The sequence below is a fragment of the Phaseolus vulgaris genome, chromosome 6 (genome assembly GCF_000499845.2).
Source record: "Phaseolus vulgaris cultivar G19833 chromosome 6, P. vulgaris v2.0, whole genome shotgun sequence".
Taxonomy (NCBI): domain Eukaryota; kingdom Viridiplantae; phylum Streptophyta; class Magnoliopsida; order Fabales; family Fabaceae; genus Phaseolus; species Phaseolus vulgaris.
Genome location: NC_023754.2, coordinates 6,539,731 through 6,567,553, shown reverse-complemented (window position 1 = coordinate 6,567,553; position 27,823 = coordinate 6,539,731). Strand labels below are relative to the sequence as shown.

Genomic DNA, 27,823 nt, shown 5'->3' with positions numbered 1-27,823 from the left:
ACTTACAAAATATAAGAATAAAACTATAGAAAAAGTTTAAACTAAAAAATATTAAAAAATAGAATATATCATAGATATTTGTTCTCCAATCATATTACAGATAATTAATTTTAAAAAGTAACTGATTAGTGGTTATCTTTTAGTTGAGGAAAAAAAACTATCACATATGTAGTTTTTATTTCAATTTCTATAAAGTAAATATATATATATATATATATATATATATATATCTTATTTAAATAAGTATATAAAGAAAATTTTATTAATTTTATGATACAGGCAGTAGTTAAGACTATTACAATAAATATACAATTTATTAAAACAATCAACTAAATCATTAAACTTATTTATATTTATATTTTATATAATATTATAATAAATTTATTTTACTTTTCCTTCAAAAGTATAAGAAAGTTATAAAAGGAAGTTTTGTCGTTTTGATCAATATATTTTATGATTTAAATTAATTATAATTGAGGTAATTTGCATTATTTAACAGCAAATTGCAAACATTAGTTGTGTGTAGAATACAAACATACCCAAAAAAGAAGAATATGAAAGACGTGAGAAACTGATTTTAATACAGCAGTTGAATTATAAACACAAAATAAAGAATAAAAACGATTTTTTAATATGTTTTTACATAACTAAAAATATTAACATAATTTATTTACTTATTATTGTTATTATTTAAAAGATTAAAGATAAAAATTTACAACATATGAAAATTGAAAAATCTTTAAATACAAATACACCGAAAACAACTAAGAAAATAAAAAGAAGATGGAAGAGAGGTCAAGAATTGAAAGTTGCTGAATGGAAATAAGTATATAAAGAAAATTTTATTAATTTTATGATACAGGCAGTAGTTAAGACTATTACAATAAATATACAATTTATTAAAACAATCAACTAAATCATTAAACTTATTTATATTTATATTTTATATAATATTATAATAAATTTATTTTACTTTTCCTTCAAAAGTATAAGAAAGTTATAAAAGGAAGTTTTGTCGTTTTGATCAATATATTTTATGATTTAAATTAATTATAATTGAGGTAATTTGCATTATTTAACAGCAAATTGCAAACATTAGTTGTGTGTAGAATACAAACATACCCAAAAAAGAAGAATATGAAAGACGTGAGAAACTGATTTTAATACAGCAGTTGAATTATAAACACAAAATAAAGAATAAAAACGATTTTTTAATATGTTTTTACATAACTAAAAATATTAACATAATTTATTTACTTATTATTGTTATTATTTAAAAGATTAAAGATAAAAATTTACAACATATGAAAATTGAAAAATCTTTAAATACAAATACACCGAAAACAACTAAGAAAATAAAAAGAAGATGGAAGAGAGGTCAAGAATTGAAAGTTGCTGAATGGAAAAGTGTTCCTTTAAACGCTGTGTTGGCATGGCCGCCCAAGAAAAAAAAAAAAAAAACTCACCACAACAATAAGAGATAGAGAGAGAAAGAAAGAGAGAAACAAACACGTTGAATTGAATTTCCTCGTCTCATAATCTCTTTTTGGACCCCGCAACAAACTTTCTCTCTATTTCTCTCTCTCTCAACCGAAACCCTAACGAAGACCTTCTTCATTCCTCTCTCGATTTCAATCCCCTGCTCTTGATTGATCCCTTCCCACACAGGTCAGTTTTGTTATCTATTTATCCGTTTGTTTATTTTTGTATTTACTTTGTTTAATTGATTTTTTGCTTTGCGAAGCTTCAATTATTGTTTCTCTTTTGCTTCTGCTGTGAAATCACGGAATTGATTGGTTCTAGTGCGATTTATCGCTGAAGGATTTGCAGATCTGGTATTGCCTTTCATTTTTCGTTTTTTTTATCTCTCGATATTATTAAATTACTCTGCGAATCGGAGCTTTTGACATTCGAATTTGCACGAATCTTATGATTGGAGTTTGTGAAATTGAAGTACATGAATTGTTTTTGGGGTCTGAAAGATGTCGAGGCGTTTCCGATTATTGCTTTGTTGTTGTTATTGTTTATTCTTTCTTTTTTTTCGATTTTTTGGTACTTTTTATCGGTTGTCTGATTGCGGTTTTGCAGATTCGTATGATTGCGATCGATTTATGCTGTGTGTTGTTTGTTTGTGTGGGTTCAGTTTTTGATACCCTAAGTTTTTGTTTTATTTGTTTTTATCTGAAACAATATTTGTTCTGAAGTCTTAATTAGTCTGTTTTACTGGACTTTTGTTCTGAGTTTGACTTTCGGAGGTTTCAGTTGTGAAGCATGTTTCTATTAGAACTTTATGCTATATCTTGTTTAATACCGTCTGTGGTTTGTTCAATTCAAACTTCATTTTTAAAGTTCAATTGGTCTGTCATTTAGTTTTCAGTTTTTCTTTCAAAAAGTATGAATATAAGATATTAATTTGAATGGAGGCTCTGGTAGTCTGTGATCAGTTTACTTGCTAACTATTCCATGAATCATTGAAGTGAACAATTTATAATTGTATAATTTATTTTTGCAGGATTGATGTGATTTGAGTCTGGTTAGTCAAGAAATAATTGATGGATGATGTTAATAGAAATGGATAAAATGTCTGCTCCTTCATCGAGGGAGCGTGCCCAACGCCTCTATGAAAAGGTATTACCTTCTTTACCCTTTTTTTTGTGGCAATTCACTTTGAGGGAAACTTTAAAAAATTGATGAACGAGCAATGCGATTTAAATTGCTGCGATGCTTTATTGGTGTAAATTTTGTATAATCTGGTTTACTTCATTGATTAAAATGCCTCGCTTGGTATCGTGGTTTATTTTCAATTTAAAACTTGAATGTTTTGCTAAAATATTGATTGTTAATCCTACTCAGATATTTTGTAATGATTTTAAAATTTAGATTCTATGAAGTTGAAATTCGCTTGCTTACTGACTTGGTAAATCTCTTTTTCGCAATAGTTCTTCTATGATAAAATTAGCCATGGGAAAATGCCATTATAAAATAAAATGGCATTAAGTAATAAATGTCTTCATTTTGGAACCAATCATTGAATTGAACTGCAACTCCAGTGATTTGTTTTTCAATGTCAAGCTCCTCACTATTAAGCCTAAGTAAATAAATATACTAATTAAGAATTCTCAATGTTCTTTGACTGTGAATTGTTGAACATGAAAATGCATAACTATACATTGAAACAAAAAATTCGCAGAATTTTTTACTTTCTGTTGTTTGCCATGGTTTTCTTGTTTTTAACATTGATTTACATTACCTTTTTTTGGTGAGATATAGATACCTGAGGTCTGTTTTGTAACATTACAATTACTTATTACTTAGAACCTTGAATTTTGGTAAAAGGAATACTAGAGGTCTGTTTTGTAACATTATAATTATTTGTTACATAGAACCTTGAATTGGAGAATAAGCGTCGGAGGTCAGCTCAGGCGCGGGTTCCATCGGATCCAAATGCTTGGCAACAGATGCGTGAGAATTATGAAGCAATAATTCTTGAGGATCATGCTTTCTCTGAGCAGCACAATATTGAATATGCACTCTGGCAGTTGCATTATAAGCGGATTGAGGAGTTTAGAGCATACTTCAGTGCTGCTTCTCTTTCTTCTACAAGTGCAAACCCATCTCAGGGAGTGAAAGGCCCTGCACGACCTGACCGGATAACTAAAATAAGGCTACAATTTAAGACTTTTCTTTCAGAAGCAACTGGATTTTACCATGACCTTATTACGAAGATCAGAGCTAAGTATGGTCTTCCTCTTGGTTACTTTGAGGATTCAGAGAATCGGATTGTGATGGAGAAAGATGGAAAAAAATCTGCTGAGATGAAGAAAGGTTTAGTAGCTTGTCATCGTTGTCTGATATACTTGGGTGATCTTGCTCGTTATAAAGGTATGTATGGTGAAGGTGATTCAAAAAACCGGGAGTATACAGCAGCTTCTAGTTACTACTTGCAAGCTGCATCCCTGTGGCCTTCTAGTGGAAACCCCCATCACCAGGTATTTGGCAGTCATGCATCCATTGTGATTTTTAATGGTTGCATGCTTTATAGATTTTTTTACTTATGTTTCATGGTTTTTATATTCCATTTTAACGAGTCTGTTTTTCCAGCTTGCTTTGTTGGCTTCATACTCTGGGGATATGTTGGTGACTATTTATAGGTATTTTCGTAGTCTGGCTGTAGATAGTCCATTCACGACTGCAAGAGAAAACTTGATAGTTGCATTTGATAAGGTAATGTGATCATGGCACTATGGTTTTGCTCTTGTTATTGTTTAAGTACTTTGTGTTTTATTCTTTGCTTTGGCTTTTAATTCAGCCTTTCATCTTCTTGATGCCATGTCATATCATGATTATTGCTTGCAGACTAAAGTGATATTATGAGGATGAGATTCACTAATTCTTACTCTTACTGTTCAATGCTGGAAATTTAGTGTATTAAAGAATCGTATTATATATTAAGAGTAGTTGCATGGTGGTGGAGCCATGTTATCAGTATACATCTTAGGGGAAGTTCATGCATGTATTTTTTTGATTACATAATTGTATTAATTTGGTAGTATTAAGATCTTTAAAGAAACATGCTTTGGCCTCGACCACTTTGGGATTAAAGAATACGTCCTTCAACATGATTCTATGTTTATTATTTATATTTGTGAATGGGGTGTGCTAATTTTTTTTCTGTTTTCACCCTTGTGTCATCGATTGTCTGTGATCCTTTTGGTGCATTACATTACAATTATTCTAACTAGCTGTTGTTATAATTCATGATAGAATCGTCAAAGTTTCTCTCAGCTATCTGGTGATGCTAAAGCTTATGCAGTCAAGGAATCTTCTGCACGAGTAACGGGTAAAGGAAGAGGAAAAGGGGAAGCAAAACTTGCAACAAGGGGTACTAGTGTTGATGCCAGTCCTAAAACAGGAGCATCCACTATACAGGAAACTTATATATACTTCTGCACTCGCTTTATCCGTCTAAATGGAATCTTGTTTACACGCACTAGGTGTATATTCTTAACATTTTCTTTCTATGTATTTTCACTGTTGATTCATATGCTTCTCTGACCTGTACCTTTTGTTTCTCATTATAGCCTTGAGACTTTTGCTGAAGTTCTTGCTGCTGTAATCACTGACCTGCGTGAGCTTTTGTCTTCTGGACAAGATGAAGAGCTGAATTTTGGGACAGATGCTACCGAGAATGCACTTGTCATTGTTAGAATTGTTTGCATTCTAGTATTTACAGTTTATAATGTGAACAAGGAATCTGAAGGTCAAACTTATGCAGAAATTGTACAGCGTGCTGTTTTGCTTCAGAATGCATTTGCTGCTGCTTTTGAATTGATGGGTTACATAATAGAGAGATGTGCACAGCTGCGTGATCCTTCTTCTAGTTATCTTTTACCAGGCATTTTGGTTTTTGTTGAGTGGTTAGCTTGTTATCCAGATCTTGCTGCAGGCAATGATGTGGATGAAAGTCAGGCAAATTTGAGATCTGAATTTTGGAACCGTTGTGTATTCTTCTTGAATATGCTGCTTTCCATTGGGCCTATGTCTATTGATGATGAAGAGGAGACTTGCTTTAATAACATGAGCAGGTATGAGGAAGGGGAAACTGAAAACCGACATGCTTTGTGGGAGGACTTTGAGTTAAGGGGATTTGTTCCACTTCTTCCTGCACAAACCATCTTGGATTTTTCAAGGAAGCATTCCATTGGAAGTGATGGTGACAAGGAAAGAAAAGCTCGAGTCAAAAGGATTTTAGCTGCGGGGAAGGCTTTAGCGAATGTTGTTAAGGTTGATAAGAAAGTGATATATTTTGATTCAAAGGCCAAGAAATTTGTAATTGGTGTTGAGCCTCAAACTGCAGATGATTTTGTTCTTCCTACCTATTCAGACATTCAGAATGCAAAAGAGTTAGTACAAGAAAAACCTGCTGACAAATCAGAGTTGGAAATTGTTCAGTCAAACCAGCACCAGCAAATGGAAGGTGATGAAGATGATGAGGTTATTGTTTTTAAGCCTATAGTATCTGAGACACGAGCTGATGTGGTTGCCTCATCATGGACACCCAATCTGGGATTGGAACCTGTTCTAAAAGCATCTGGAGGGGATTTAAAATTTCATGTTAATTCTACTCCTAGTCCTCTAATGAATCTAGGTCATCAGACTTTATCCGTTCCTGGTAGTGGTATGGTGCCTCAACACATGCAACCACTTCAGCTACATACATCTAGGTGGTTAGAGGAGGAAATTTCTATCGCTAACAATTTGAAAGGTCTTGGGATATTTGAGAATGGGCATGCAATGAAACCTGGTGTACAAGAAGCTATTGGCTTCTCCAACCATGTTTCATTTCCTATTCCTAACCAACAATCTATAGGTGCTGCTGATACCAATGGCATGTTTTATGGTGTCTCAAAAGCTTTGGACTCTGTAGTACCATCAAAAGTTGATGCTATTGCATCTTCTGGAGTATTTACTGATAACTTAGCTGTAAAAGCATCAGCTTTGCCAGTTGGTTCTAGAAAAGCCCCAGTCAGTCGACCAACTAGGCACCTTGGACCTCCTCCTGGTTTCAGTCACCTTCCTCCCAAGCAAGGTGTTGAATCCACTGTTTCAGATTCAATTAGTGGGAATCCAATGATGGATGATTACAGTTGGTTGGATGGATATCATTTTCGATCATCAACCAAAGGATTAGGCTCCAATGGTCCTCTCAACTACTCTCAGTCAAATTCTCCGCTAGTCAGTAGTAATGGCTTCAGTCCCAATGTCAGCTTTCCTTTTCCTGGAAAACAAGTTCATTCTCTGCCTCTTCATGCAGAGAAGCAGAATGGTTGGCAAGATTTTCAAAATTATGATCTTTTAAAATCACATCATGATCAGCAGCTGCAGCCACAGCAGCTCTCAGCTGGAAATCAGCAGTTTTCTCCTCTGCCTGAGCAATTTCAAGGACAGTCTATCTGGACAGGTCGTTACTTTGTGTGATGTCAGTATCAGAGTATAGATGGTATGCTTCTATGTGTGGATCATGTTGTATTTCTATTTGCTTATTGTTTGTCTTTTGCCCTGTTCTTTTTTGTTGCTAATATAATTATGTATTTGAGGTTCTTGAAGGCATATTGCGAATGTGCTGCATCCTTTTGCTACTCAATCAAACTCCAACTTTGCTGCTTCGTCATTGAATGTTGTTGGAGTTTCTTTGGCCTTGGCTTGTTGCAGGCACTTGCTAATACAAAAGGTGAGTACCAAATTCTTCTATTTGTTGATATTTACAACTTTAAACGAGGACAGTATTGCAGGTCACACCTTCCTACTCTTTCACTAAATTTTGGTCTTATTGTTTGTTTCCAATAATGTTGCGGAAGTCTCACGGGGAACCTATACTTCTACCCCTTGTATTTTTCAGTTGTTTAACATTTTTGACAAATGATCACAGATTATGATGAGCTCTTCGGTCCCCGGATGAAGGAAGATAAACATGCATCTTTACCGTTCAAAGTAAATGCCTTGTCTGGTTGGTTGGGTTGGTGGATAGGTGGTGATAAATAAAAGACTATTCAGTTGTCTTGGAGCTTATATCTTCTGGGATTGGTGGTGTCGCAATGGTTTGTTCACTTTTATAGTGGAAACGTCATATAATGTTGCACCTGTAAAAAATCGTTGTTACCGTCACTTGGTTGCAAGTGGTCCATAGTGCTAGCCCTTTTTTCTGCCGCAGTGCTACAGATTTTACATAGTTGGGAAGGTTGGTAGATAAGAAGTGGGTGTCAAAGTTGGATAATGGGATATTCACATTATGGGGCTCACTTGTTGAGCACATGTGTTTAGTTGTCGCGTCTTCGTTAAGGTTCTTATTATGTGTTGAGTATGACGAGTGGTATAATGGTTCACTTTCTCTTTTTCTAAGTCGAGGCTTCACTCGAACTTCAAAATAAATTGGTGGATTGTTGAATGCATATCCATCCATCTTGGTCTGTATCAATAATCTATCTATCCTTATTTCTCGGATTTACCACTTTTTCTATTTTTACTTGTTTCGTTTCCTAGTTTCTCTTGATGTTCTTCATGTGTTGAATGATGGAAATGGAGGGGATGTTATAGATTTCACTTTAACCAACTATTTCTCTAAAATAATTAATTTTCATGTATAAAAGTTTAATAAGAGACAATGAAAAATTAGGTGAAAATATTAATATGAAAAAAATTTAGATTTAGATAAATTAAATTAAGTTAGAGAAATGAGATATAAATAGAACTAGAAATTATAATTATAATTCTGTTTAACAATAACTATAAACTTATATATCTAGTTTTATTGGATGATAATATTTTTTTAGAGTATTTTGTTTATTATGGTTACATAATAGAAGGTCCACCTATATTTCATAACACAGTTCTAAAAAAAATTATATTACAAAATTTATAATATTCAAGACATGTTATTCAACGTAGTCCAAATATTAAAACTTCCTAATATTTAAAAAGACGTGTAAATGAAAGAAAAATATTTTAATAAGTAGGTAGTTATTAGTTTGTGTTTTTGGGAGATAGACAATCTAAGGATTGCGTTAATTTGGTCTAAAAATATAATTGATTTAAATTAAATAAAATATGAATGTTTTAATAGTTAAGTTAAAAAGTATATAAATAATTTCTTTAACTATTTAAACTTTATTTATAAAAATCATGATTTTTCTAAAATAAAAATTTCTCTATTTCTCCTAAGATTTTGAGTTATCTGGCTATCAAAATATGAATTTGTCTTAATGTAACTAATAAAATATGAATTTGAATGTAACTAATAGACAACACTAAAAGAAAGCGGAAGATATTTTTCAATTAAATTTGTGTTTAGAGTAAGTTTTGTGTTTGCATTATGAGTCTGAGACACAAAGATGAACCTCTACTAACTTAGGATTGCAATGATACTTTTAGTTTGACAATTAGGCATAAAATTTGTTTTGGAGTAAATAAACATATAAGGGAAGCTAGTTAAAATTTGATAGCATCTTAGAATAGATGATTTAAGTTGTAGATGCGACTTGATCACAATGTTGAAAATTTTGTGTAGAAAATGTGTTTTGTTGGATAACATTCATAGAATTTTGAGTTTTGATATGAATAATATACGTGATGATAATTTTTTTATTAGATTTATGATTTTGATTTTATGTTTATAATATAATGTTTTTAATAGACATCACTAGTTGTAATGTGTTGTATGAAGGAGATATTGAATTGTTGAAGGTGATGGAAATGATGAAGTTCTATAGTATGTGTATGTGAAATTCTAAATAGTTTGTAATATAAAATAATATGTTGGTAAAGAGATAAAATTAAGGTTAATCATATTTATTTTGTGAATAAGACTATAATAATGTTTGAACTAGAAACATGCACTAGTAGGATGATGGATGCTTTGGTAGTTAAAAATATAGAACAATACAAGTAAATCAAATTGGTTTAAAATGGTCTAATTGAGAAAATAATTACTTAATTATATATATGATAATGAACTTAAACTTTTTAAGACCAATTTTGCACAATTTGTGCAACTATAAAGAATTGATTTTTTCATATAGTGGTTGGGTGACCATTTGTTTGCTGAGAAAAATTCATTTATTTGGAAACCTGAGAAATTTAGTTGTTGATGACTCTTTTGTTTGTTGAGAGAAATTTAACTTAGTAAAAACTTGAGAGTTTTGTTTCTTGGGGGATTGAGAAGTTGTTGCGTGAACATATCTTTAGTTGAGAAAGCAAAATTTGTGGTAGAAGGAATATAATGTTTCTAAATAATATGATTTTACATGTTTATAAATACTAAAATGGTTTATTTTTCACTATTTTTTTATATTTTATCAAACTATTTTATTTTAAATATTATTATAGTGTGATGAATGATGAATTGAAATTATTTTTAGATAGGGAATAATAAATTTGATATACGATTGTATAAATTATTATGTGATTGATAATGCACATGATAAGATGTAGAACTCTACATGTAGGATGAATGATGAAATATAATCTGAGTTGGAATGTATATACGATGATTATGTCGTGTTATACATGGATGAAATGTATGAAAACCAATGTCACAAATATGTAAAATATGTGAACTATTGTTTAAGTTTGTGCCTAACTAGTGTAATTTATAATAAAAATATCTCGACTTCATTAAGTATTTAAATCACAGATTAAAACCTTAAGTAGTGAGAAGTTGAAGAAGAGTTTATTGCACATCTAGAATGCCATGAGTTACAGATACCTTAAACTTAACATGAACTCATGGAATTCAAGTATGCTTAAATTATAAAGGTGTTAGTTTTTTTATAGGACATTGTTAATACAGGTATTCTAAAAGGTATTAATAGATATTCTTTGGTGAATATTCTTTGTTATATAGATCCATGTGTGGTCTACAAACGGACTGACTTGGCCGAATCCTAAGATTGGACCAACTCGGTCGTCAACGATTTCTACAAACGGAGCGACTTGGCCGAATCCTAAGATCAGACCAACTCGACCGTTAACCATTTCTACGAGTGGACCAACTTGGACGAATCCTATGATCGGACCAACTTGGCTGACAACGGTTTCTACAAGTGTACCAACTTGGCTAAATCTTATGATCAGACCAACTTGGCTGATGACGGTTTCTACGAACGGACTAACTTGGCTAAATACTATAATCAGATCAACTTGGCAACGACTTCCACGATCAGACCATCTTGGCTGATGATAACCACAGTGGGACTACTTCAACCAACCAAGGTAAGGACAATAACTGTTATAAAAATTTTGACGATTCACGATGGATCTGTCTTACTGACGTTTTAGGTCAAGTTTATTTCACAAGATATCAATTAAGCTTCACCCAACCATTTAGATAAAATCCCTTCGAAGCAAGTAAAAACTTAACGAAAGTTTGGTGAAATCTTGGCAGAAGCCTAGTAAACAACTTGGCTGACAATTATGATCAGACCGCAATTATAACTGGAATACCCACGTCTTGTCATATAGTTTCTTGAACCACGTGAAAAACTGCTTGTAATGCAAACATTGACTATAGCCTCATCGCCTTGCTCGCTCGGCTCGAGGCTAGGGGGTTGTGTGTTGTCTGAATTATATTGGTAAAATGACCGATATGATCTTAATTGGATATAAATCCGATGTGAGATAATCGAAAAATGATTGTTATTAATTAATTTGTTGTGATATTATTATGAAAATAAACTATATGATTGTTATTTAGTATGTTGCGATATTATTCTGAAGATAAAAGATATGATTGTTATTATTTGAATCTGTTGTGATATTATTCTGATGAAAAACTCTATAAATAGAGGATGACCTCCAAAAGGCAAAGGCAAGTATTATTCTATGCAATACATGCTACATTGATATTTTATGCTCTCACTAACTTGATTGTCAGAGTATTGTAAATAGGGGGAGCTCCCTTCATCTCATTGTAATCTTCAAGCATCCCAAAGCTACAATTACGAAAGATCACCTCGGAGACCATCTCCAAGCTTCCAACCCTGAGTTTTGGCGAGAACAATGTTAATTTTTTATAGGACTTGGTTAATACAAGTATTCTAAAAGGTATTAATAGATATTCTTTGGTGAATATAATTTGTTATATAGATGCATGTGTGGTCTATATTTATGTACATTCAAATGTTTAATGAAGGAATTGAATATGTATCCATGTGAACATATGGATGAAAAGAGAATATATTATATGAATTGTCAAAATATATGTGTATAATTATTTTTAATATATGTTTGTATGTGAAATTTTAAAATACTAGCAATCTATTGTTGTGTGGTTTGACTGATTGTGTTCTTACACGAGAGAAAATGTGGTGGCAAGTGAGAAGGCTTTGAAATAAGCTAGTTCAAGAATTTATATTGTATGTTTTGATTTAAAATTTTAGTTATGCATGTAAATTCTTAAAAAGAGGGAATTAATTTGCTTAGAATTTGAAACATGTATGTATATACTTTGCAAGTGTAGTATTTTTTAGGATTTACATTTTGGTATCAAAGTAGCTCTTTTCCTAGAATAAATAAAGGGAAGTGATTTTCTTGTGATTTTGGTTTTGTGTGATTGTTGGTGTAGTTAGTTGATGTGATAGTAGAATGATTTATAGGTTTAGAAACATATTTTGTGAGTTGGATTTCTAAATTTGTTTCTTGTCCTAAAGACAATATTATTGTGTTTTTCTACATATCTATTAACACAAATTTAAGAAATTATTTGGTTAATAATTTAATAATTTATGTCGAGGTGTTACAAATATTTCATAAAAATGTAGTCAACTTAGGTTAAAATTGTAGGTTGAACATTAATAATTTTGAAGCATAAACACTTTGTCAATTATTGGTTTAATTTTGAGAGAAATTACACTTTTGGCCTTTAACTTGACTTATCAAGTCTTTGCCAGTATGACGTAAACTGAAGAGTATGGTTAGGGTAAAAACATAATCTTTTTATGGTATCTTGGGAACTCTTAAGCTTAAAAAACGACTCTTAAAGCTTTTTAAAGAAGGATAAATTGTGAACAAAAACCCATGTTGAGCGCTATTCAAAGACACCCAACTGACTTCTGAATCAGGCTTTAATTGATATAAGTACATGAATTTATTTATGGTAGGAGAAATTTCAAGGTATTGACAAAGTATTTGAAAGGCCTTCAAGAAAGCCCAATTGTTAGTAGGAAGTTGACTAGGGACCATAGTAATCGACACTTAAAAGGAGAAAGGGGAAAGAGTATGTCGAGCTCCTTAAAGAAGAACTCGTATAAAAAGGTAAAATCTTCTCCTTGGTTCTAAGTTTCATATAGAATCCATCGTTAGGGTCATAAACCTCCGCCATAATAAACTCACTCATATTATTGGAGCATATATTGAAGGAAGAAACAAAATCTTCCACAACATCCTTAGAGGTAAAATCAGAGGGATAAGTAGCAATCTCCCCTAAACCCCAAAGATATTTGGGGTCCATGATTGGGAAAATTTGTCCGTTTTATTCTTCTTTGCAAACAAGAGCTCAGTGTTAGAAAAGATGGCTTTAAACTAGAGGGGGTGAATTGTTTAAAGGGGTTTTCGCAAACTTTTCAAAGCTAGAATGAACTTATTTCAGAAACCAATTGATTCAGCAATTCAGTTAGCCAAAACAGCAAGCAAAACTGTAATACTAGAAAAAACAATCGGTTGTTTCTTTGAAACAATCGGTTATTTATACCAGCAAACAACAAACAAACTGAAATTAAAGAGTTAGGGATAGAGAGATTGTACACAGTTGTTTATACTAGTTCACTCCAAACCAGAGCTACATCCAGTCTTCTCAGAAACCTTGAGGATATCCACTAAGCAATCACCACTTGATCACTTACACCACAACCAAGAGAATGACCTTGAACACCTCAAGAAACACACTCTCCTTGGCCAACACTAAGATTGCTGATCTTGAACACCTCAAGAACACACAGCCAATCTCAACAACACACACAAACTAATTGTTCAGCAGTTTATAAAGATTACACTTGTTACAGATGAATATCTGAAATCAATACAAGCAGAATCCTATTCAGCATCTTGATCAATCTCTCAACACTTTTGCAATCTCAGAACTCTTTGAAAAATTCTTCTTTTTATTAAAACTTTGTTTCAAGATTCTTTAAAACATAAAAACATTTTTTCAGAATATATCTAAGAATATAGTTTGTTATCAAATCTTAACAAACTCTTAATTGCATTTAAAACAGATTGGTCAAAGCATTTAATGACTGGAGCGTATTCAGTTAAAGCATTTAAAGCTCAGTCAAAGAAAACAGTTTTTCTGTTATGGTTTTAAAACAAACAATCGATTGTTTCCTCGAATCAATCGGTTGTTTTGCTACTTAACAAAATTCACCATTCAAAAACAGTTTTCAAACTTTCTCAAAACACCTAAGTGTAAACAATCGGTTGTTTCGACAAAACAATCGGTTGTTTCAACTTAGTTTAAAAAACATTTTGCTTTGATAAAATTGAGATGCTAATTGCTTTGAGATTTAATCCAAGGGTTGATTACAACATTGAACTACCTCAGAACAAAGCTTAAACCAGCACAACAGCATCAAGCAAAGCAGAGGCTTCATCATCCTTCAAAGGATTTGGATTCTTCAAAACAATGAACACCACTTGGTTCGACAATCTCCCCCTATTTGAAGAAGACAAATCCCTGATGTTTGTGTTGTTCTTGATTAAATCTGAAGCAATTCCTGCAATAGAACTTTGAGCAATACATTGAACTTCTGATATTCTGTTAGTATACAGATAAACAATTAAAGCTTAAAACATCTAATATCAGAACCAAATAACATCACTCAAACTGTTTTTAACAACTTGAAAAACAGAAACTTAAAAAAATTGGAAACACAGCATATATCTCCCCCTATTTGTCTTCACAAATAGACAAAGATAAGAGATAAAAAAAAAACATTGTTCCCATTACATCAGAAATAAACCAGCAACAGCAGAAGGAAAGAAATTATAAAACCAGAAAAGAGAACAGCCAAAAACAATCGATTGTTTTGATGACCAATCGGTTGTTTTTCTTTCAATCTTCTTCATCAACAAACTGAAGATCAAAGATTTGATTCTGGACAGCTTCAATCTGTTCGTCCAGAGTCATAAACCTTGCATCCATGTTGTCAAACCTGGTGTCAATCCTCTGAAAGTTACTAACACATAGATCATGAAGGCTCCTTTGATTTTCAGCAAAGGTATCTAGCCTATTCACCATGAGTCTTTCAAAAGGAGACATGGTTTGCATTCTTTCTCCTTGATGTTCAGCATCAGCACTAGGACCTGCATCTTGAAAATCTTCAACTGGATCTTCATGTTGAACATCCATGTCAGCAATTTCATCTTGTTCAAGATGAGCAACACCACTAGACGATGCACCATGATCACCATCCTTACCTATCCACTTTCCACCTATTTTTGTAAAGCCCATCTTGCTGAGTGATCCATTGTTCAACTCTTGAGTTGACTTGACCAGCTCAAAAGTTTCATCTTCAAGATTAACTTCAAAATAGTGTAGAAACTTAGATATTAAAACAGCATAGGGATAGTGGTAATCGCCTAACCTCATGGCTTTTTGCATATGTTCTTTAATTATGTGAATCCAATTGATCTTCATTTTCTTGGTGATGCAGAAGATGTAAACCAGATCTTCTTCAGTCAACACAAAGTGGTTACTCCCCCTTGGAGTTAGAATCCAAGTTACAATGAGAGCAAGCAACCTCTCATCAAGCTTCAAACCTCCAACCGAGCATGTGCTAACTTGAGATTGATTGTTCTTCAAGCAACTTTTGTAGAACTGGATTTTGTTGAAATCTTCTACCACACCAAGGTTTCCTTTATTGATTCTTAATCCAGAGAACTTAAGCCCAGCAACAGCTGCCCAAACCTCATGGGTTATCTGCATCTCCATGCCTTTCACATGAGAGACTAAGTTGTTTTCCTCAAACTTCAAGTTGGTGTAGAAAACTCTCACCAAATCTGGATATATGTTCCCTTTGAGCTCCAGAAACTTTCTGAGTGATTGGTCCTTGAGAAGCCTCCTCACATTGTCAAGCTTTTGACTTTTCAGCCAGTCAAAGCACACAACCTTGGGGTTGTTTATCTTCTTGACACTTGTTTCATATCTATACTTCTGAATGAGATCGGTGTCACCAGAAAACCAGCTTTCAAGCCTTCCTCCAGACCTTACAGCTCTGGTTTTGACTCTTTTAGAGGTGGGAGGGGTTGATTCCATGACAGCAGAGACGAAAACTCACTTCATAGAAATTTTGCAAGAGATGGTGCAAGAGATGTTGCAATTGGTTGTTCTTGATGAAAGAAATCTGCACCTGATTTTATAGTAGAAAGAGAATCAATTTGAATTTAATTTCATTCATTGGGTACCTGATTTTCCAGAGAGAGGACTTGACTCTGTTTTGCACTGAAAATGTCAGAAAAAGCTGAAAATCACATGGTCTTCACATGTGATCTTTGACTAGTCATTAAGGCTCTTGAATTTCCAAAATTTTGGAATATATTCCTTTATGACTGTTGTAAATCCTTTCTGAACGTGATCAGCTTTCAACACAGATCCTTTGACCAAGATTCTCCCTTTGAAAAATATCTGCAACGGCTAGAAATTCAAAAGGCAGTTAAATCAATTTCTACACAGTGCTGTCAGACTCAAAACAATCGGTTGTTTTTCTGCAGCAGTTAAAAACTTGATTTTGTAATTTTTAACCATAAACAGGAACAGATTAAAGTACATGACATTGATTAAAAGGCAATTAATCATAGGAAAGAACTTTGAAACAGAAATTGAGAACAAATAAAAGGAAGGTCTTATCCTTCTGTTGTTTCTTCAATGAGCCAATTGCTTGTTGATCAAGAAAACTTCTTTTCACTGTTTTGACCTTTTGCATAGCATTGATTCAGCTTCAATGACTGCCTTTTTCTTCAACAGCTTGATCAGAAGGCTCAATTCTTCCTTTTCTCTTCATTTTTCCTGCATAAACAGATTCAAGTTGCAAGATTTGGTCCCCTTACAAATTTGGGTCCATTTGGCTTTTCTTTGCTGTTAGAAACATCACATCCCTTAGGAATCCATTTCATAAAACCTTTAGGAACATAATATTTTCTAATTTTGCAGAATCTAACAGAGTGGCCTTTCTTCATGCAGTAAAAGCATGTAACAACCGGTTGTTTCGTCTTAACAATCGGTTGTTTTTCTGATTTTCTCAAAAAGCTTTTTGAAAACCTATCTTGCTTGTTCTGTGGATTGAAGCCTAAACCAACCTTTCCAAAAACACAGCTTTGAGATGCTAGGACATTCTCAAAGTTTGACTTTCCTTTTGAAAGCTTGTCCACAGTTTCAACAAGATAGTGAACCTTTTTCTCAAGATTTTCACAATTTGTGCAATTGAGAGTATCACACTTGCAAGAGGCATTTTTCAAATGATTTTCCAATTTTTCAAAATCACTTTTTGCTTTTCTCAGTTCCTTTTCAAGTGATTTAACTTTCTTTTCAAGCCCATTGTTAAGATCTTTCAATCGGTTGTTTGAAAGAACCAATCTATTAGCTTCATTATGTGTTTCTTGAAAAGCTTCAAGCAATTCACTATAGTTTTGTTCATTTAAGGAAGCACATGAACTTACCTCACTTGAACTGCAAGAATCATCATCATCATCCTTAACAACTAAGCATATGTTGGCTTTTTCATCTTCACTTGATGAAGAACTTGATGATGACACCTCATTTTCATCCCTAGCTATGTAGGCTCTTTTTGTCTTGCCTTTCTTCTCCTTGTAGCTTGTCTTTTTCTCTTTGCTCTTGTTGGGACAATCTGCCTTTATGTGACCTTGCTCACCACAACCAAAACAAGTATAGTTATCTGAATTAAATTCATTGGGTTTCTTGTTTCCATACCTATCCTTGTTGTTGTCTTTGTTGTGGTTTCTTTTTAGGAATTTGCTGAATTTTCTTGACAACAAACTAAGATTTTCCTCATCACTTGAATCTTGCTTTCCCTTATGTTTGGATGCTTTCAAGGCTATGCTCCTTGTGTGCTTATATTCACTCTCTTGAACATTGAGTCTATTCATCTCTAGCTCATGTTCCCTAAGCTTTCCAAACAAAGAGGCAACACTTAATGATGTTAGATCTTTAGATTCGGAAATAGCAGTTACCTTTGGTTGCCATGCTCTATCAAGACATTTCAAGATCTTGATGTTCAGCTCCTCTTTATCAAACGTCTTGTCTAGGCTCACAAGGTGATTGATGATGTGTGTAAACCTTTTCTGCACTTTAGCTATGGTTTCACCTTTAAGCATTCTAAACATCTCATACTCTTGGATGAGAGCATGCTTTCTAGCTCTTTTCACCTCATTTGTTCCTTCATGAGTGACTTCCAAAGTATCCCACATTTCTTTTGATGATTTGCATTGTGAGACCCTGAAAATCTCATCAGAATTTAAAACAGAGGTTATAATATTTTTGGGAATGCAATCGAATTTGGCCTTTCTACTTTCTGCATCAGTCCATTGAGACCATGGCTTCTCAATGACAGAACCATCTTTTTCAAACGTTGGGATAAAAGGGCCATTTTCAATTGCATCCCAAATTCCATTGTCAAGAGATTCCATAAATATTTTCATTCTAACTTTCCAAAACTGGTAATTCAAACCACAAAACAAGGGTGGTCTGTTTATTGAGGCACCTTCCCCAAACGGTAGTCTATCAGCCATTTTGAAAGATTTTTAGGATCAACTTGAATGACTTTCAAGAACCAAGCTCTTGATGCCAATTGTTAGAAAAGATGGCTTTAAACTAGAGGGGGGGTGAATTGTTTAAAGGGGTTTTCGCAAACTTTTCAAAGCTAGAATGAACTTATTTCAGAAACCAATTGATTCAGCAATTCAGTTAGCCAAAACAGCAAGCAAAACTGTAATACTAGAAAAAACAATCGGTTGTTTCTTCGAAACAATCGGTTGTTTATACCAGCAAACAACAAACAAACTGAAATTAAAGAGTTAGGGATAGAGAGATTGTACACAGTTGTTTATACTGGTTCACTCCAAACCAGAGCTACATCCAGTCTTCTCAGAAACCTTGAGGATATCCACTAAGCAATCACCACTTGATCACTTACACCACAACCAAGAGAATGACCTTGAACACCTCAAGAAACACACTCTCCTTGGCCAACACTAAGATTGCTGATCTTGAACACCTCAAGAACACACAGCCAATCTCAGCAACACACACAAACTAATTGTTCAGCAGTTTATAAAGATTACACTTGTTATAGATGAATATCTGAAATCAATACAAGCAGAATCCTATTCAGCATCTTGATCAATCTCTCAACACTTTTGCAATCTCAGAACTCTTTGAAAAATTCTTCTTTTTATTAAAACTTTGTTTCAAGATTCTTTAAAACATAAAAACATTTTTTCAGAATATATCTAAGAATATAGTTTGTTATCAAATCTTAACAAACTCTTAATTGCATTTAAAACAGATTGGTCAAAGCATTTAATGACTGGAGCGTATTCAGTTAAAGCATTTAAAGCTCAGTCAAAGAAAACAATTTTTCTGTTATGGTTTTAAAACAAACAATCGATTGTTTCCTCGAATCAATCGGTTGTTTTGCTACTTAACAAAATTCACCATTCAAAAACAGTTTTCAAACTTTCTCAAAACACCTAAGTGTAAACAATCGGTTGTTTCGACAAAACAATCGGTTGTTTCAACTTAGTTTAAAAAACATTTTGCTTTGATAAAATTGAGATGCTAATTGCTTTGAGATTTAATCCAAGGGTTGATTACAACATTGAACTACCCCAAAACAAAGCTTAAACCAGCACAACAACATCAAGCAAAGCAGAGGCTTCATCATCCTTCAAAGGATTTGGATTCTTGAAAGCAATGAACACCACTAGGTTCAACACTCAGTACTTTTCATTTCATTGTGAGAGGAAACTTTTCGTTTCAAAGCTTTAGGACGAGCAACCACCACTTTTCTCACTGAAGGAGTGACAGGGATGGAGGAAAAGAAATTTCCTCCACCGTATGGACAAACTCAACTCGACTCAAAGAGGAATCACTCCCAATAGAAATAATCTTCCTACTCACTAAAGGGCTATTTGTAGCAAAAGAATCAGAAAGCAAAAAAGTTGCCATGAGAATGTACCTACGCAAGGATGGTAAAAAAAAGGCAATGTAGGAGAACTTGGAAGAGCTTCAGAATGCGAAAAGAGAAAGTGAAGAGGATGACGCAATGGAAACCTAAGGTAAAAGGTGAATTTGAGCGCAAAAATTAGATCCCCTTCAAACATGAAAATTAGGGCAACGCGACACGAATAGATGCAACGTGCCAAGAGAAATTGAAAAGACGTGACATGTGAAAATATTAACTACCATAATGTGGTATGCGAACACATTTATGAAACAATTTGTCAACTTAAACTCATCATTGTTATTAAAATCCCTCATTGATACATTAAAAGACGTCCAAAAAAGAGTATTATAAGTCACATCATATTAGATAACATTCACTTAATATGCCAAAAGTCGGCAAACACCGACTTATGCGATCACTTTTCACTAGACTCAAGCAAGCTCATTCATCCTTCAAAATAACTCACCTGTATATCTTCACATATTTCAAGTTGGCCGACTTATGTGTTGGACATCTCAAGGATCCCAACTTAAGTGTTTGATGACGCCATGATTGAAGCCATGACTGAAGACCTACTCCCTTATGTGTCTATGTAGCTTACGTTTTATTTTGGTTGTCCTTATTTATCTTTTACCTGTAGAATGATGAAGGGTCCAAGAAAAGAAATGGTTTTTGAACTGTTAAACTGTTTTTAAATTGGTGAAAAAGGTTTTCAACTTATTAAAAAAGGTTTTCAACTGATTTTAATTTTGTTTTATGGAAAGTTACAATTTTTCAATCTGTTATCTTTCAAATCAATTGATTGAAAATACTGAAATATTTTTAGTTTTTTATTTTTGCTGTAATGTGTTTTATATATTGAAAACCATATTTTGATATGTAAGATGATAGATGTTTTCAGTTTAAGTACATTCTATGTGAGAAAACCACTTTTCATACAAACTATTGGTTTTAAGTAAAATCAACAAATTGTTTTGAATTTTAACCGGTTGATTTTACTAACAATACCTTTTCTGTTTTAAAACTATTTCTGTTTTATCTTCTATAAAAGGGTGAGTTTGTTTTCTGAAAAAGGTTATGTACATATCTTACACAAAATACACTTTTACAACCAGTGAGAAATCTAGTGTGAGTTGTGTTTAAAAGAATGAGTCTTTGATTGATCTTTGAGAGTTATTGGAGTCTAATTTTCATCATTTAGATAGAGGTCAAAAGTTCTTCAAAGTGTTGTTGTGAATTAGGAGATCTTGTTCTATTTCTGGGTTCATAGTCAAGGTGATTTTGTTCCCCTTTATTACTGTTTTGTATTTTTGTGTTTAAGATAGGGTTTCTTGGTGGGAATTACAACTGTGACAGAGTGTTGCAATGTGTGATTTGGTTCTTGTAGTGTTCAAGAACTATTTTTGTTCTTTTTGTAAAAGAATTTTATTGATCTAGTGAAATTCCACCTTTATGTAAGGTGGTACTGGATGCAACTTTGTTGTGAGTGAACCAATATAAATTCTTGGTGCTCTGTATGCTTTCTTTATCATTGTATTTTAATTTTTCTGCATATTTTTTTTTTGTATTGGTTTAACTAATCGATTGTTTCTGAAAATCAATTTATTGTTTTTGTTCCCTGCATATATGTTTCTTTGTTAAAATTAACCAAAGTTGTATACTAAATAGTACTTGTTAGAATTTCAGGGCTAAAACAAGAGGGGGGGGTGTTAATTGTCTATGCAAAGAGCTACATCTAGTCCCCTTAAACACCTAGGAATTTCACTAACAAATCAAACTTTTTTTATTTACAGGATACACAACAAAGAGATGTTCTTGAATCCTTCAAGAACACAACCTTCTCTTTGCAACCACAACACAGATCAGAAACCCTCTTGTTTTGTACCACACAACCTTACAAAAATACATATATTAAAAGAAGAGAAAAGTACACTTGGATCAATTCACATAATTGAAAAATTGACTTTACACACAACAGTCCTATTCCTGTTGAAGAAAAGTCTAAACCCTTAAGCAATCTTGGAAAACTTGATTTCAAAAATGTAATTTGAATCTCTTGAAAAAGTTGTTTCAGCTAGGAGTATAAAGCCCTTTTTATAGCCTCCAAAAAGCTGTTAAAAACATTAAAAACAGAAGTCAAAGTAGTTTGAAAACCAGCCAAAACAATTTTAACAGATGTAACCAAACTCTATTAAGAAACATAAAAAATCAATCGGTTGATTTGTCGAAACAACCGAATGAATTGGTTTGACAACAAAGTCAACCAAAGTCAAATTGTTTCAAACTCTTTTAAAAACTTTGAAGTGTAAAAACACTGATTGAAACGATAAATCAACTGGTTGAATTTCCACTTAACATTGAAAACTTATCTTTTTTTAAAGGGTTTCAAGATCAAATGGCCTTGGATCAATTCTTTGAAGTGGATTACAAATTCAAACACTACAAAATACTCAATTAAATAAGCCACAACAGAACTTCACTTAATTCTTCCAGATTTGGAGTCATCAAAGCTTTTGTTCAACAATACTGTGTGATACATTGTAAATTGATTTTTTTTGTATCCCTTCATATTCATTACAGTTTATACAAGTTAATTTGAATCAAAGTATTGCTTTAAAAAATTAATTAATTTCTTTGTATTTTGCTTTTTCTTGAAGAGTTATAATAATTATGCTATGTTTTTGTTAACAATTAAACAATTTGTTTTTTCAAATATAATTTGTTGAAAATAATTCAGATTTTTTTTAAAAAGAGATTTAAATCTTTTCAAACTTTGATTTTGATTTACAGAATTGTGATCTAAGATTTGTGTGTTAAGAAATTAAATTATTTGTTTTTGATAAAAAAAGATTCATTGTTCTTAATTAGTTTACTTTTCAAAAAATTAATCTTTTGTTTTGAAAAAAAACAGTTAAAATTATATCTGTTTTGTTTTAAACCAATTATTGAGAAAATCTAAAAGAATTCAATTCACCCCTCTCTTGAACTTAGCTCACCTTAAATTCAACATTATTTATGTGAGTTAATTTTAGAATTGCGCATTTTTATGGGTTGCACTTTGTTTATGGTTTTTTTATTTTAAGCAGAATATGGTGAGAAACCCAAATAAAATCCCCACTGGACACGAACTTAACCAAGTGGTTAAGTAAGTGCGAATGTTCACTTCTAAAGGACAAAGAGAAAAACACAATATGATGAATGTAAATTGCGGAAATGGAAAGAACATAAGATAAATAAAGACAAGTGATAACCAAAATTAAAAGACAAGCATGATATCATAAAGAGGAAGGGATGAAGAAAACTTATGGAAGAAGAAGGGATGTCATGGCACTTGCAGAAGTAGGTACTCCAAGATGAGTGGTGAAAGAGCCGCCACTTGAAGTGCTCACACACTCAAGATAAGACCCACTATGAAAACTCTCAAGTCTCACAAAAACACTCCTGCAAAGTTTCTTTACTATTCAATTTTAATGTGTCAAATATATGAGGCAAGACACTATATTTATAGGAAATTGTGTCTTGGAGAACAAGATAGAGGGGTAGGGATGTCATTTGTGACAAACCTTCTAGAAGGTAGGTCAAAGAAACCCTAAACCTAGAAGCATTTGTCATGAAAGGTGGGTAAGTACACCCTACTCAAATTACTAAGCACACCCTATTCAAATTAATAAGCACACTCTACTCAAATTACTCAACACACCCTACTTAAATTACTAAGGATACCCTACTCTAGTTTATTCTTCTATTTGGAACCTCCAAAGTGAGCTCAATTTATTTACGAACATTGTTGTCTTGTAAGAAGACAAGAAGTAAGAACATTTGATGCTTTGGTTTATACCCATTTCTTCTTCTGCTGAGGTCCTTCCGATATTTAGTGGGGTATTGTCTTGTAAGCTGAGATGACTGATCAAAGTATGAAATGCCTTGGTCGTCTGCTTGACTAATTAGGTTGTATCAATTATGTACCTATCCACAATAATAGTAAGATAGTTTAACCAATAATCACTAAATAAAGGTGACAATTAAATCATAATGATTTGTGCCTAATATGGTCAACGATTACTTCGTGATATATCTATCCATACTGTCTCATAATACCTATTGAATATTCTTGGTAACGATCTGGATTGCAAAAGATTAACAAATATATGATATTTCCCAGGAAGTACATATTGCACCTTTCATACTTACTTATACACTGATATTTCCTAAATTTTTTACTAACTTCGGTGTGAAAGAGTCTTTTGCAGGTGAACCTCCCTTTTTTCTTATCTTTGACCAATATCAAAGAACTCGACTCACAAGGCAATCACCTCTTCACCACCTCAGAACTCCAATGCTCCACCTCGATAAGAACAATAACGTTATTTTAAAAGCCATAATTGTTTACACATTTGTTACTAATATAGATCTAAGGAACTACAGTTCTAGATTAAAGTTCATCAGACTCTTTGTTTGATTTTAATTTTATACTTAAATAATAAAGTCTAAAACATAATTTTACGAGCATAAAATCCTTTCAAACATGAGTGTCCAATTTAAACAAGTTATATGACTAAATAAATAAAAATGCTCTTTGGTGTGTGCTTCATTTGACTACTACAAACCCTTTGTTTATGCTCTTCATCTGATAAGTTTTTTATTGAACAAGACAAAAGCACATATATTTCATTTGATAAGTTTTTTCTTGGGCAAACACTAAATATTCATATAACAAACGCACGCCTTGAACAATGCATGGTACATATCAAACTTATAAATGCTTATTTTATGGTTGTAGGGAATGTTTGCTTCTTCATTCTTTCAAGAGGATCTCACAAGATTTTGTCTACATAAAAAAATTTCTTGAAGAATGTATTGAAAGCTTTTCTAAACAAATAGTTTTTATGGAAAAGGTGAAATGTCAGTGTTGGCAAGTCAGCCGGTTATGTCAAACCTTTTGCTTTTAGTTGAAAGAAGTTACTTGCCTAGGGCTGATAAGTCTTACCGTGTTCCAGAGAGTTGCAAAAAATGATACATGCACTCACTGTTGCATGAAAAAAATTTAAGGTGTTTTTAAGCTCCAAGCATGGATAGACAATAGTTGAAGAGGAAGAACTTCAGTTTGTCTCACAATGACTCCAAAGGATTTGCGATGACTTTTTTTTTTCTCAACTCTTTTAAAAAATGTATATAAAGAAGGAAGGTTGAAAAAAATGTTTTAAAAAAGAATAAGAACAAGCTCTTGTTATCTTAAGCAATCCTTAGCATTGTATTTATGAGGAAGAACCTTATTTATATTCATAACTATCTAGTCCCCCGTAAAAAATAAGCTCTCTTTTAGATAACTTACTTTGTAAACCTTTGTGTTTAAGCCAATAGTGACTATAATCCAAAGAATACACAAGTCTTGGCCTGTAGTAGTTGTGGTCCAAAGAATACTCAAGTCTTAGCCAAGAGTGGCTATGGTCCTAAGAATACTCATCTTAGCTAGAAGTTATCGTGTGCAAATAATACTTGTGGTTTAGCTAAGAGTGGTTGCAGTATAAAAAATATTTGGTCTTTGCCAAAAGTAACTACATTTCAAAGAATACTCGTGTTTGTCTAGGAGTGACAAGGTATAAAGAATACTCATGTTTAGACAGAAGTGGTTGAGTCCAAATAATATTTGCTTTTGTAACTTGTAACATTAGACTACCTTAGTGGAACCTTGATCATGTTCATCAAGTATTGGACTTATTTATGACATGAACTAATATAAAAATATCTTGTGTAAATATCTCTAGCTCTTATCCTTTTTATATTACATTTTATTAAACTTGCTTCTAACCTAAGCAAAGAGTTTTTGAGAAAAAAATTTTGAAAAGTGTTTTTCATAGTGCATCTATCAAACTTGAAGTTGTGTCTAACATTCTTCATTAGATACACTCTCTTAAGAAAATTTTCTTGAGAATGTGTTTGTCAAGTATAAAATTAATCAATTAGCACCTATCATACAAAGCTTTTGTGAAATTTTTTCAAAACTCTTAAAACACAATTGAATCTTCCCTTCTATGGTTTTGGCCTATTTTCACATACACAAATCTAAACTCATTATTTTTCTCAACAAAGGATTAAGGAACTACACAAATCAAAACTCATTCCATCCCTCAATAAAGGACATAGAACTACGAATATCACAACTCATTTCGTGCATCAACAAAGAGAAAAAGAACTACGACGTCTTCCGAAATAATGATATTAAGTAATTTCACAAGAGACTAATACTTGAATGTATAATCTAAGCCTCTTGGATATCTATCATTACTCATGCATGTTAAGAAACTAGACAATCTCGTCACCATTAGACAGTCTAATACCCATTAGATGGTCTTATAATAAGAGAGTTTATAAGGTTTTGATGATAACAAACACTATAAGGTGTGCTATGTTTTTATAACAAAACTACTTCATTTGCAAAACTTAAAATAAACACATTAGATGGTCTACCAAGATTAAACCTGTTAGATGGTCTTGCAGTGTTACACATGTTAGATGGTCTCTCAGAGTTAAACTCGTTAGACAGTCTCTTTGTGTTAAAAAAGTTAGGCAATTCTAAATTCTTAACGTGCTAGACGGTCTAATAGAGTTGAACTTGTTAGACGGTCTCAGTGGAGCTCAACTTACTAGACAATCTCAAAGAACAAAACATGTTAGACGGTCTAGTCTTTGTATACATGTTAAACGATTTAGTCTTCACTTTTGTGATACACAGTCTAACACATCAGGATCTCTCTAAATTCAATCCTTATATTCTTAAAATAATCTCTAATGATCCACGTATGCTTTTGAAGCTTGTTTTGATGTTATTAATTCATTTGAATCAAAGTTCTTATTCAACGTCTCAATTAAACCATTCTAGAAAGTTTTTGAAATTCAAATATTAAATAGAGGCTTTTGAAAATAGAAGATCTTCTTCTTCTTGATTTTGTCTTAATGAAATATATATTCTGAATGGAATATATCCTATTTAAATCATGGATATGCATCAATGTTTTGAACTCTCACAAAGAATAGAAAGTTTTAAAAAATGCAAATGTAAATACAAGGTTTTCGAAAACACAGACTTAAATAAGAAGCTTTTGAAAACAAAAAGATTTTTTTTTGTTTATAGAGGTTATTCGAATTTGAGATTATGATTTTATCTCAATAAATAAATGATATACTTCAACATTTGAAATTTATACCGAGATGGGAAGTTTTTGAAATAATATTATATTTAAACTTTTTAAAATAAAAGCTTTTAAGAATTAATTATTCTGATTTTAATCTCCTTGAATCTTTTCACTGCTAATTGACTTGTTTTGTTTACTATTGTTTCATAATTGGTCTAAACATTCAAGATCTGTAGGAGATTTCAAAGCATATGTTTCCTTATGGAGCGTCTAATGACAAAATAAAGAAGCTAAATGCAAAACTAGTGCAGTCTTCAAGTCTGGCAGATTTAAGCTTCAACATTTGTATTTTTGAAGGCTATATAACAAATTTAAAGTGAATAAGACTACAAAACCAATTAGAAAACCATTTTGTACGAAATAAGTTTGAACATAGAAATTCATATATGTTATTCCATAGAGCATTTAATCATTCAAGTTGTGTGAAAAACTTGTAAATTTTTCACGTAATGAAGCATACCCATTGAACTTACTTGATACTCTCTCTGAGAGTGTTTTTCTTTGTTTCTTGATAGGTCTTAGTCTCAAGAAGAGATTAAGACTAATGTACTTAAAAAGATATGTGTACGCTTTGTGCTTGGAGAAATTTTTGTACTTTTTGTACTTGGAGAGGTTGGTGTACTCGTTTGTAATCATTTTTTATTAGTGGACCTCTAACACAATTTGCTTTAGGGGGAATTAGACGTAGCTCGAGAGTTATGGTGAATCAGTATAAAACCCAATTTCGTTTTTCTCTTCTCTTAGCCTCTTAGACATTGTATTTTTGTGTGTTGCTTGTATTCGTGATTTAAGTTCAGACTCCATTCAACCTCCTCCCTTCCTTATAAACCCAGTTATTCCTATAATGTACCAACACGGTAGTTCTTATCACACATTCAACAAAGTCACGTACAAGAACCT

The 27,823-nt window shown here is 32.5% G+C and overlaps 1 protein-coding gene across 2 annotated transcripts; it reads left to right on the top strand.

Annotated features, from left to right (window-relative positions):
- The first annotated feature begins 1,387 nt into the window (after window positions 1-1,387).
- On the top strand, window positions 1,388-8,005 carry LOC137831011 (nonsense-mediated mRNA decay factor SMG7). Of its 2 annotated transcripts, none has more exons than XM_068638493.1 (8): window positions 1,388-1,668; window positions 2,513-2,628; window positions 3,384-3,989; window positions 4,102-4,224; window positions 4,765-4,994; window positions 5,082-7,000; window positions 7,108-7,231; window positions 7,430-8,005. In XM_068638493.1, the coding sequence occupies exons 2-6, from the start codon at window positions 2,557-2,559 to the stop codon at window positions 6,976-6,978; spliced, it is 2,928 nt and encodes a 975-aa protein (XP_068494594.1). In that variant the 5' UTR covers window positions 1,388-1,668; window positions 2,513-2,556; the 3' UTR covers window positions 6,979-7,000; window positions 7,108-7,231; window positions 7,430-8,005. The 2 variants fall into 2 exon arrangements, with proteins under 2 accessions (XP_068494594.1, XP_068494596.1); XM_068638495.1 differs by having other exon boundaries at window positions 1,459-1,668; window positions 7,098-7,231.
- Window positions 8,006-27,823: the final 19,818 nt, after the last annotated feature.